Here is a 13,117-nt window from a genome sequence, read left to right on the forward strand (position 1 = left end):
GCAGCTGGCGCGGAAGAAGACTGCATGGACAGCTGGCGTAGAAGAGCAACCATCTCCGATTGCTGAGCACGAATGGCAGCCAGCTGGTCACGTGTCTCTATCTGAAACATCTCAATGGCTTCTAACCACTCCTCCGTAGAGCGAACATGTGGTGGATCAGCCGGACTGGATGGGGGACTAGAATCAGCCGGCTCAGCAGCCGGATCAACAGCTGGAGGGAGATGACCTGTACGCAGATTCCAGTCGGCGGGGGAGAGCTCAGAAACAAGAGGATCAGCATCACCGGTCTCTGGTAGCTGGTGCCCCAAATGACTGAGCAAACGAGTGATCAACCGGGGAAAGAACAACTGCATCTTCTTCCCCTGACGCACCTCCGTAGTGCATTGCAGCATGGAGCGCACAAAATAATAGCCAATATCAAACCAGCACTCTTGATGGAAGAAATACAGTAACTCCAAGGCTGGGCCGCGTCTCTCAGATTTATGGCCATGGGGCCATAAATTTTTCTTCATCATACTGTCAATAATCCAAAGACGAGAGGGAATAGAGCCTCTCGTGGCAGCATGCCTATTTCTCTGGCGTACAACTGGGTCGGGAACTAACGTGTGGAACATGGTAGTGTGATCCACCTCTACCGGAGGGCCGACTGGAAGATCCTCTGAATAAGAAGCAGGATAGCCAAGAGCATCACAAATATCAGCAGTAGTGAATGTATAAGAAACGGCTCCTTTGTCTATCTTGGGTATTCTCACAATGTAATGCTCGGGGCCGTCGTCGCCCTCGCTGGAATCAACCGTGCGTAGAGTACGGTAGAAAGCACGAATTAAAGTGGAGTATACATCAAGCCGGAAATAGCGGTAGTTCCACAGAAAATCTAGCCGAGCTCGACTCAAGTACCCCGCGGCCCAAGAATTCAGTGGCTCGTCCATGATACGGGAGTCGAGCCTCCAATCATTCGCAATGCGAGCCGAAGCAAAATTATCCTCCGATGGCCGCGGACGCGGAGGTGCCAAAGTTTTCTTCTTAGTGCCCCACGCTCGCTTGGGGGAGGGTGGAGGTGTGGTGGAACCGGACGCCTCAGCTGCCTTGCGTCGTCCCATGCTGAGAGGGAGATGAACCCAAGTGAGAGAAATGAGTGAATGAAAGAAAACGTGAAAGAAAAATGATGAAAAATGGTTGATGGAGTCGGGTTCGGGTGAGAGAACAAGAGAGAAAAGGTAAAAGGGGAAGGGGCGCGGCGCGGGCTGGGGTCTTTAAAAACCCTGGCCCGCGCGTCCGATCGATCGGAAGTAAGGTCCGATCGATCGGATTTTCCCACGGGTCCCCCCCTTTTTTTTTTTACTTACCCGATCCGATCGATCGGATATATGGTCCGATCGATCGGACTTTGTCTCTGTCCATATTTTCACAATTTTGCATATCCTGCACCATAACACTTCCAATCCAACCCAGGCAGTTTTCAAAACAAGCAAAACAAATATGTACATGAAAATAAAGCAATGCAAAAGAAATTAGGGAACGAAAGTACCCCGGTTGGGTTGCCTCCCAACAAGCGCCTAGTTTATAGTCGATGGCCCGACTATGGCTTGCTCATTGTTGTGGATTTTGGAGAGGAAGAGTGACCTTCCCTCCAGAAAATTCAGCTTCATAATAAGGCTTCAATCTCTGCCCATTCACCTTGAATGAAGTTCCCATGGTTTCATGCTTGATCTCAACGGCGCCATGAGGAAACACCGTGGTAACTAGAAAAGGTCCGGACCATCTCGATTTGAGCTTGCCCGGAAATAGACGGAGTCTTGAATTGAATAACAGCACTTGTTGCCCCACCTTGAACTCCTTCCGAACAATGTGACTATCATGCCATTTCTTGGTCCGCTCCTTATAGATTTTTGCATTCTCATAAGCATCAAGGCGAATTTCATCAAGCTCATTCAATTGCAATAACCGTTGTTCTCCCGCACTTGCCATGTCAAAATTCAGAAATTTAATAGCCCAAAAGGCTTTGTGCTCCAATTCAACCGGGAGGTGACAAGCTTTCCCAAATACCAAGCGGAAGGGAGACATGCCAATAGGAGTTTTAAAAGCTGTACGGTAAGCCCACAAAGCATCATCTAGCTTTAAAGACCAATCCTTCCTTGAGGCATTGACTGTTTTTTCAAGAATTTTCTTCAACTCTCTATTAGAAATCTCCACTTGGCCACTTGTCTGAGGATGGTACGGAGTAGCGACCTTGTGAGTAATGCCATATTTGGCAAGCAAGGAATCGAATTGCCGGTTGCAAAAGTGGGTACCCCCATCACTAATAATCGCCCTCGGGGTACCAAATCTTGTAAAAATATTCTTCTTCAAAAACTTCAACACCCCTTTGGAATCATTGGTGGGTAATGCCATGGCCTCCACCCATTTAGAAACATAGTCAACCGCCACAAGGATATAGTAATTTCCCAAAGAATTAGGGAATGGCCCCATAAAATCTATGCCCCACACATCAAAAAGCTCCACCTCGAGAATATCGGTTAAAGGCATTTGATTTCGATTTGAAATATTCCCAGTACGTTGACATTCATCACAAGCAGAAACAAATGAGTGGGCATCTTTAAACAAAGTAGGCCAATAAAAACCGGATTGCAAGACCTTAGCTGCCGTTTTGTTACCGCCAAAATGACCACCACATGGAAACGAGTGGCAATGCTTCAAGATACTAATCATTTCTTCCTCCGGAACACACCGACGAATAATTTGATCCATACATTGCTTCCATAAGAAAGGCTCCTCCCAATAATAAAACCGAACAAGATGGAGGAATCTCTTCCTTTGAGAGTGGGATAAATCCGGAGGAAGGATCTCCTTGGCCAAATAATTTACAAAATCAGCATACCAAGGAGTTGTAGAAGAGTGAATAGCAAACAATTGTTCATCTGGAAATGTTTCTTTGATAGGAATGGTCGCTTCTTCACGCCCCTCCAATATTCTAGACAAGTGATCCGCCACCACATTCTCGGATCCCTTTTTATCTCGAATTTCCAAGTCAAATTCTTGCAATAGAAGAATCCATCGAATCAACCTTGGCTTGGCTTCCTTCTTCATTAATAAATAGCGCAAGGCTGCATGATCAGTGTATACAATGACTTTAGAGCCAATCAAGTACGATCGGAACTTGTCAAGAGCAAAGACAACCGCCAAAAGTTCTTTCTCCGTTGTTGTGTAATTGAGTTGAGCATCATTTAGAGTACGGCTAGCATAGTAGATAACATACAAAATTTTATTCTTCCTTTGACCGAGAACCGCTCCCATAGCGTAGTCACTAGCATCACACATGAGCTCAAATGGAATGTTCCAATCCGGAGAAGTGATAATAGGAGCTGTAGTAAGCCTTTCCTTGAGAGTGGTATAGGCTGCCAAGCACTCCTTTGTAAAATGAAACTTAACATCTTTCAACAATAATTCACACAAAGGCTTTGTGATTCTCGAAAAATCCTTGATGAAACGCCTATAGAATCCCGCATGCCCCAAAAAACTTCTCACCTCTTTAACCGAAGTTGGTGGAGGGAGTTTCTCAATAAGTTCAATTTTAGCTTTGTCCACTTCAATGCCCTTTTGAGAAATTCGATGCCCTAAGACTATCCCTTCTTGCACCATGAAATGGCATTTCTCCCAATTGAGCACTAAATTAGTCTCTTCACATCTTTGGAGCACCATAGATAAATTTTTCAAACAAGAGTCAAATGATGAGCCAAAAACAGAAAAATCATCCATGAATACCTCAATTGTGTGCTCCACCATATCACTGAAAATACTCATCATACACCGTTGAAAGGTGGCCGGCGCATTACATAAGCCGAAAGGCATCCTTTTATAAGCAAAAGTGCCAAAAGGACAAGTAAAAGTGGTCTTTTCTTGGTCTTCCGGAGCAATGGGGATTTGATTGTACCCCGAATAACCATCCAAGAAGCAATAATAGGAATATCCCGAAAGCCTCTCTAGCATTTGATCAATAAAGGGTAAAGGAAAGTGATCCTTCCTAGTGGCATTGTTGAGCTTCCTATAATCAATGCAAACTCGCCAACCAGTCGTAGTGCGGGTGGGAATCAATTCATTCTTCTCATTCTTCACCACTGTGATTCCACCCTTTTTGGGGACTACTTGCACCGGACTTACCCAAGAACTATCTGAAATAGGGTAAATAATTCCTGCATCAAGAAGTTTTAAAATTTCAGCTTTTACTACATCTTTCATATTGGGATTTAGTCGGCGTTGATGCTCTACCGAAGACTTGTAATCCTCCTCCATTAGAATACGATGCATACACATAGTGGGGCTGATTCCCCGAATATCTGCTATTGTCCACCCCAAAGCCATTTTGTGCTCCCTCAATACTCTTAAAAGTTTGTCCTCTTCTTCCGTATTCAACTTCGAAGAGATAATAACCGGCAAGGTAGTAGAATTTCCCAAGTAAGCATACCGAAGATGAGACGGAAGAGGTTTCAAAGTGAGTGTTGGAGCTTCTATGATACTTGGTTGTGGCCTTGAAGACAAAACACCAAGCGGTTCAAATCGCTGGAATCTTCTTGGTTTAGCTTCTTGCATCGATTCTAACCAATTCATAAACTCTACCATTTCATCATCACCATATTCAAGAGCATCTCTATTCACCAAGCAAGACTCAAGAGGGTCTTGGCAAGAATTGATGGAATAAGTATGAGCCAAAATATGGTCCACCGAGTCTATGCAAAGACAAGATTCTTCGTCATTCGGGTACTTGGTAGTGTTAAACACCTTGAACGTGACTTCTTCATCCGCAATTCTCAATACCAAAGTACCTTTTTCCACATCAATAAGAGTCCTCCCCGTACGCAAGAAAGGTCTCCCCAAAATAATTGGAGTATTAGAATCTTCTTCCATATCAAGAATCACAAAATCCACCGGAAAAACCAATTTGTCTTCTTTGACAAGAACATCCTCAATGATACCCCGAGGATGTTTAATAGATCGATCCGCCATGATAAGAGACATTGTAGTGGGGCTGATTTCATGCAAGCCAATGAGCTTGGCTATCGATAGTGGCATTAAATTGATACTAGCTCCCAAATCACATAATGCCCTTTCAATTACTGTACTGCCAATAGTGATTAGACTGCACAATTAATCTGGCCCATAATCAGAAGAAATTATATCACACTTTTTGAACTATGTCGAAATTTATTATATTAAGTCAATGAACTATTACCTGACTAAGAGATTGATTCATGTAGTGTCAATGGCGACTATAGAATAAGTATTTTCATTTATAATTTTCTATAAATGGTCCTAAAAAAGAAATTTCGGGGGCACTGGTCCCAAACTCTAGCAAACTTTTTTGCCTCCCTTTCTCTAAAACCCTGGCTCCACCCCTAAATCCAAGTATGGAACTCTAAGAGTGTGTTTGGATTGAGGGATTTGGAGAGAAGGGAAAGAGAGTTTCCTTCTAATTCCCTTGTTTGGATAGTTTATAAAAAATTGAGGCAAGGGATTTGAGGGGATTTGGGAGGAAGATTTCATTAAATTTTTGTCAAAATTCTTTCCTCCCAAAATGGAGTCATTTGGAGGGAAGATATTACTAATTAACTTACTTATAAGTTTAAAACATATTTTACCCTTGAACATAACACTTAAACATAAAAGATAAGGATAAACTAGTAAATTAAACTCCTTTTCTTTCCTTTCTTTTTTTATCTATCCAAACATGAGATAGAGAAATGTATTTTCTCTTCCATTCCCTTCCCCCCAAATCCCTCAATCCAAACACACTCTAAATTATATATCCATCATATTTGGACCCAAACCTGGATATTGGATCATTTACGAGCCTACATGAACCAACTCACAAATAAGCTTGACTATAACCAATTCTTCAAAACAAGCATGTGAACAAGCTTGAACTGGCTTATTCTTTAAAAAGTTGAGCTCAAATAGGATTTTTAAAACTTGATTAATGCTCTAGTGCGACTTGAACTGGTTAAAAATCTTAACAAACAAACACAAACACTTTTCAAGTACTAATATATCTCAGTTTACTCAAAAATGTTAGGGATCCCAGTCATCCTAGTAATAAATATTATCTCTTGATTGATGTAAGTGTAAGAGTCCACAAAAATTGGTAATTAAATGAGAGAGTGACACATCCTTTACTAGGATAACTAAGATCCCTTTTATTGAGATCCATATCACTTCTGTAGTTTATTCCCTTATCTGTATTAATCCTCACTGGAGAGAGATTGGTCAACCAATATGTCTAGTGATTGGTCAACCAATATTGAATTGCAGGTTTCAGGTTGGTCCCAATTAGAGTTCCTATCTTCAAGAATTGAAGAAAAAACACAAAGAATCAAATTAAATACATTATACTGTGACAACAACAGATACACATCCACTCTTCCAACTACACATGTATATGATAGTCAACAAATTAATTAATCTTCCTCTCTTTAATTATTAAGGTCTTTTTAAGTCTAGTAGCCCATGCTCTCTTGGACCATTCACATTGGCAACTCATCCTTGGTGATTGCTTATCTAAATCCCCCATCCATGCTTATCCGATAGAGTTCTAACTTCTTAAATGCCAAGAAAGAAACAAAAAGTATAATTAACAAGTAATCTTACAACTGTAGGGTTTAGGGTTTAGGGAAGGGTGGTCTTGAGATTTGCGTGGTAATTGGACGAGCTCTTATGTTCGAGTCATTGTTAAGTTGAGTACCACGACTTTTATGATATAAGAGATGTGAGACCAGATCCTATGTTCTAAGGCAACGTTTGGTAGAGTTTATAAAATGTGAAAATAAACTAGTTTATAAACTGTGAAAAATAAGTGGTAGATGTTTGGTGAGATTAATAGCTGAAGCTAGTTTAAAAGGGATGGCAAATCTATTTTGATTGTAATTATAAATTCATAAGTATAACTTTTTATGAATTTCATTTACTTTATTATAATTTATCATTAAATTTAAACTAAAAAAAACACAACCATATACACTGCTGTGGTAACCCTAGGCCCCCTTTGGCATAGCGGTTATTACAGTCCCAAACGGGCCCTTTTATTCTGCCTGTTTCGCAGTCCCAAACGTGCAAAAAACTGTAGCGGAACCGTTGCCGCTACAAAACCAGAAGCTCGGGGTAGGAGTTTTCGGGGCGTTTAATGCCTTTGTTTTTTTTTCCCTTGAAAAAGTCAAATGGGTCCACTAGGAGACTCACTTTTACAGAATTGGGACCCCAATCAACATATTTTAACAATATATTAAATTTATATTTCAAAAAGTGGGCTTGTTTAATTATTTTATATTTAATAAAATAATTATTTATAAAACAATATTTACATTTTATAAAATACTTTTATAAATTAAATATAAAATACTTATTAATTAATATAAAATTTTAATAAGAAAATATTTATTAATTAATACTTAAAATTAATTTTAATATGAATTATATTTATTAGATTTAATTTAATATAAAAATAAAAAATCTAATATTATAATACTTTATTTCAACAGTTTTTCAGCTGGCGTCAGTTTTTACTTCACCAAACATCTCGCAGAATATTTCATAACTTTAAGCTCAGCTTTTTTTTTCACAGCCTTTCCACTAGTATTGAAAATAAATCTTTCCGCTCTACCAAACGGACCCGATACATTGCAAGAGCGGGACTCAAAATACGCTGACTCAGGAATATTACTATTTTGTTAATTTGGTATGCCTAACTCTATGTGTAATTTATTGGAAACAAAGCCTATCATTGACATTTTTTGGGTATGTGATTGTGAACTCTTAAAATACTGTTGGGTTCTACTAGTTCCAGCTAGGGCTGTTATTGGTACGGTTACCGTTACCAATCACGGAATACCGTTACCATACCAATTCTTTCGGTAATTCAAAAAATGTTACCGTTACCGTTACCGGAAGAGTCGGTATACCGATGGTCGGTATACCGATCGATCGGTAATGGTAAGTCGGTAATTGGTAAATTTACCAATTCTTAAAACCTATTTAAAAAAGAAAAGAAAAAAAATGCATCAAGTAGCATTGTGCTTAATAGTCATTGTATGAAATAAAAATGATAGATTAATGAGAAGGATCATTGTGCCATATGTGAATAAGAGAAAATACCTATCAATCAGTGAAAAAAAGAAAGGATAATTCACATAACATTATTCCAACAATCTATAACAGAAAATCTATTTTTAGTATCAGAAGTGTTTTAAACTCCATGGCAGGAAAGCTAGAAGAAACAAGATAAATAAAGATAAAAGACCATAATGGAAAGGGAGAAAAACATGTAATCAATACCAACAAAGCATTTTGTTATGTAACAAACACTGCTTTAAAGTTAATGAAATTGCTACAAGTGATATATAAATGATAACCCTAAAAATAATCAATGGTCTAGATTAAATTAGATCAATCTAATGGTCATAATTAAATAAAACTAAAACTAAAACTAAAAATAATATTAATATATATTTAATATATATGTCGGTAATCGGGAAATTTACCGGTTTTGAACTTTGTTTACCGTTACCGTTACCGAAATCATCGGTAAATTTACCGTACCGAACAATTGGTAACGGTATACCAATCTTCTGCTATTTTCGGTAACCAATTCGTCGGTAATGGTATACCAATGGATAATTTACCATACCAGTAACAGCCCTAGTACTTCCAGCTTAATGGCTTCGAATTATGGTTTGCCCTCACATCTGTTATTTATGGACCCAATAAACTATCATTGACATTTTGGGTATGTGGAACTTATCCTCTTGGAATACTGTTTGTTCTGCTAGTACTAGTGTAATTGTTGTGAATTATGCTAGAGGCCTTCACTAGAAAATGGAGATAAAAGATCAAGCAATAAGTTTTGTGAACCCTATACTTCCTATTCACCAAATCACAACACATTTATAAGCTTTCAATCCCTCCATGGATGTAATGAAACAGGACAAGTGCTAAGATGAATGTCTTTGCTGCATGAATATGCATCTACATTAATAGGGAAACTTGCCAGAGTAGTGAGACTGAGTCTAGAATAACCTGTTTGGGGAGTTTCGACCGCTTTCTGCTTATTGCTTGGTTTCTCTTTTTAAACAATTTTAGGCTTCTTCAAACTTCTAACATAATTATAGTTGTTGCACACTTGAAACCATAATAATATTGCTACTCAAAGGCTACTTAGTCCTACTCTCCATCAGATGAGAGTGTAATAGATAGCTGCACTGACAATTTTGTAAACGGTAATGCAGTGAAGAGAGCAACTTACACTGATTTTGCGCAGCAAAATAGACTTTAACAAATCCTCACCATGCAATCATCCTCAGATTTCATCTCCACATATTAATAAATTTCAGCACCTCAAGACAATTCACCTTACCCACCATTTCCATCAAAGATCATCATCATCTATAATACAACCAAGGGGCTTCAACTGGACCATAACAGCATCCAAAATCTCAAATATATTACTTGATTCAGAATGAGATTTGTCGAATGCTGTGAACTCATGAATGACACCATTCAATTCAATCCAGCTAACGCCAGGAATCTTACCAATGCCTTTACCTTTCATTAGCTTCCTTATGTGCGCAGCTGCATCCCATCTATGATTTCTTGAGTACAAGTTTGCTAACAGCGTGTATCTGCCACTATGATAGGGTTGTAGATTGATTAGATGTTTTCCGACATATTCCCCTAGCTTATAGTCCTTGTGTATCATACAGGCTCCAAAAAGAGCTCCCCATATACCTGGAGTAGGCTTCATTGGCATGTCCTCAATCAACTTCCTCGCTTCATCTAAGTACCCTGCACGACCTAATAGATCTACCATGCATCCATAGTTATCCACATTAGGCTCCAAATGGTAATTGTGCCTCATTGACTGAAAGAACTTACGTCCCTCATCTACTAGGCCTCCATGAGAGCATGCACTAAGAACACCAATAAAGGTGATTTCGTTGGGCTGAATCCCGTTCTTCACCATGTTTGAGAAGAAATTCAAGGAACTGGAGGCATCTCCATGCATTGCCAACCCATTAATCATGGCAGTCCAAGTACATATGTCTTTTGAAGGCAACTTCTCGAAAATCAATAAGGCCTCATCGAGACATCCACACTTAGCATACATGTCTATCAAAGCAGTTCCAAGCGCCAAGTTGATTTCTAAATTTTTTCTATATATGTAACCATGTATCCACCTTCCTTGAGCCACTGCCCCGAGTTGTGCACAAGCAGTTAGAACACTTGTCAATGTCGAATGATTAGGCTTGATAGCCTCCATCAGCATTTCTTGGTAGACAAGCAGGGCATCCCGAAACCTATTACATTGCACATAACCAGCTATCAAAGTGGTCCAGGAAACCACATTTCTAATTCTCATCCCATAGAAAACTTTGGAAGCATCATCAGAATAACCAGACTTTGAGTACATATCTACAAGAGCACTACCGACATAAACATCCCACTTCACTCTCCCTTGCTCCACATAAAACCCATGAATGCACCTCCCAAACCAAATATCACGCACCATTCCTGCGCCGCTAAGAACACTAACAACAGTCACCTCATCAACCTTCATGCCCGTTGAAATCATCTCCACGAAACACCGTAATCCTCCCATGGCACAACCATTCCTCACATGCCCATCAATTATTGCAGTCCATGTGACCACATCCTTCTGTGGACATTCAGCGAACACCTGGCGTGCAAAATCCAAGCACCCAGAATTCACAAACGCCGAAATCAACGAATTCCCCACGAAACAGTCAGATTCCCAACCAAACTTCACAATGTGAGCATAAAACTGCAATGGGTTCTCGTTCCTCAGTTTGGAAAATGCCTTGAGAAGCAATGGGAATGTGTGCTTGTCCGGGAAGACACCGTCTTGGCGCATCCTCGCATAGCAAACAAGGGAACCGTGCTGTTGAGTACTCGTAGAGAAGTATCTGATCATGGAGTTCCATAGGTGAATGCCGGGTCCCTTGATTTGGCCGAAGAGATGGGTAGCGTAAGCGAGATCGTTTTGTGGAGAGAGCGTGCAGAAATTAATCAATTTGGTTAGCAAGAAAGTGTCTTTGGAGAGGCCAAAGGTAACAATGATGGAGTGAATCTGCTTAACATGACTCAGAGACAATGCTTCATGGCAGTCGAGTACAGAAAGGAGTGTGCCACCAACTATGGTTCTTATCTTCCTGGTTCTAGACATCAGCATCAATACTGTATATAGACATTAACATGAGTATATCTGAGTATTTTACCGTACAGGCATTCTGCATAATTTTAAATACCACAATAGCTCTGTCTTCAAATTATTTCCCATTATGGCATTTAACACTGTTGAAAACAGCATTATCTACATTGACGCTGTTTCGAACAACGTCACCAATGTTTTTCAAAGAAAATTGAATCATTCTACAGCATCAATCAATTTTTAAATAATAATTAATTTTTTTAAAAAAATTTAGTTTTACTCCACGGGAACTCCAATGACTTCTCGACCGACGCCCCACCAGATTCGTTGAATTCCTCCAGATCTTGGCGATCGTCCTAGATTCAACAAAGTTTCACCAGATAAAACCTTTCACCAGATCTCCATAGACTTTAAGCTGTTTAAAATTCCCGATTCAGGCATTAAGGACCTAGACACAGTGTGTCCAAGTTCTACAACTTTCAAATCTCATGAGGTAGTGCCCAATCTTTTATGCTCAAACACACAAATCTCTCCCTCAATTAGATCACCAACCTCCTTTGGACAGATCTGCTTGTTGTGAGAAGGAAGGGGGAGACGAAATTCTAGTCAAAACGATGCTAGGGAGCCTAACAGAGAACGCATGGAGAAATAGAGATGATTTTGAGGAATTTTGACACCTCTGTTTGACTTTTTTGAAGGAAGTCATGGAGCTTTGTTGAGGATTTTGCGAGGCAGGAACATCTGCATTCACCACCGCCATCAAAACCCATACGGCGTCGGCGTGAATCTGATTTTGTTTTTTCAATTTTATGATTTTTGTTTTTTCTAATAATTCAATATATCAATGACGCTGTCCAAAATATTGTATGATTTGCAGTGACGTTGTGTGAAACAGCGTCACTAGTGTTTTTATTATTTTAAGTTAATGACTTTAAGTTAATGACGCTGTTTCAAACAGAGTCATTAGTGAAAAATATTTAAATGACGCTGTCTTTAACAGCGTCAAATGCTATAGTGATAAATAATTTGAAGGCAGAGTCATTGCCTGTACGGTAAAAAACTCAGTATATCTCCACTAACTTAGCCATCGATGCTCATCAACCGTTGATAATATTTTAAACAATTTACAACTTCCATCAAATACATCTTAATTCTTCTGTCAAATATTTTTGATCAAAACACGGCCTTCTCCTCCCTACTCGATCTGCAGCCGTGACATGTCAAGGTTTCAACGATTTTGTGATTTGGCGGCCATCAAAATTTCATGTTTAAAAGTAAGTGTTAAGGTTTAAGTGCATTAATTAACTTTATTCTGTGAATATACTATGGCTTAGTGATCCTCTATAAATCTTTTACCCGAACTCAGCAACTCTGTTCTTGAGTATGGAATAATTGATTTTTTGGAAAAAAAAATTTTTGTCATTTGTGATGTATTGTTCTATTATGCAGTCTTACAATTGGATATGGGTTCCTCTTCGTCGAATGATCTTGCTTATGTTCTTCAAATAAGGTTTGAACAAATCCTAAAGTTGGACTAGAATTTGAATCATTAGATGAAGCTCAAAAATTCTACAATGAAGAACAAGAGTAATGAAATTGCATGAAGGTATTTGTTTGCTATAAGCAAGGGATTCGACAAGCGGAGGAAGTAAATTATGTTCCTAAACGGAAACGTGGTTTAACTAAAGAAGGATGTAACGCTAGCATATCTCTGGTAAAGTCAAATCCTAAACAATGTTCCATTGTTTCAACATTTCACGAGGTTCATAATCATGTCCTTGCAATGCTCAGAAAAGTGCATTTACTACAGTCTCACCTTTTTATGTGTTTTGCTAAGAAGGACTTTGACACAACAACTTAGTGTAGCAAATGTGTCAATTCATTAACAAATTAGTATTTTGGACTTAG

General features: G+C 39.2%; 1 protein-coding gene across 1 annotated transcript; it reads right to left on the reverse strand.

Annotated features, from left to right (window-relative positions):
• Positions 1–9,282: 9,282 nt before the first annotated feature.
• On the reverse strand, positions 9,283–12,210 carry LOC119985449 (pentatricopeptide repeat-containing protein At1g50270). Its single transcript, XM_038829756.1, has one exon. It carries the CDS (start codon positions 11,228–11,230, stop codon positions 9,410–9,412), a length of 1,821 nt encoding a protein of 606 aa, XP_038685684.1. The 5' UTR covers positions 11,231–12,210; the 3' UTR covers positions 9,283–9,409.
• Between the last annotated feature and the right edge of the window lie 907 nt (positions 12,211–13,117).

The sequence above is a fragment of the Tripterygium wilfordii genome, chromosome 3, assembly GCF_013401445.1.
Source record: "Tripterygium wilfordii isolate XIE 37 chromosome 3, ASM1340144v1, whole genome shotgun sequence".
Lineage (NCBI taxonomy): Eukaryota > Viridiplantae > Streptophyta > Magnoliopsida > Celastrales > Celastraceae > Tripterygium > Tripterygium wilfordii.

Excerpts from the sequence above, each read along its gene's own strand:
- LOC119985449 (XM_038829756.1), bottom strand. The coding sequence starts at position 11,230 with ATGCTGATGTCTAGAACCAGGAAGATAAGAACCATAGTTGGTGGCACA.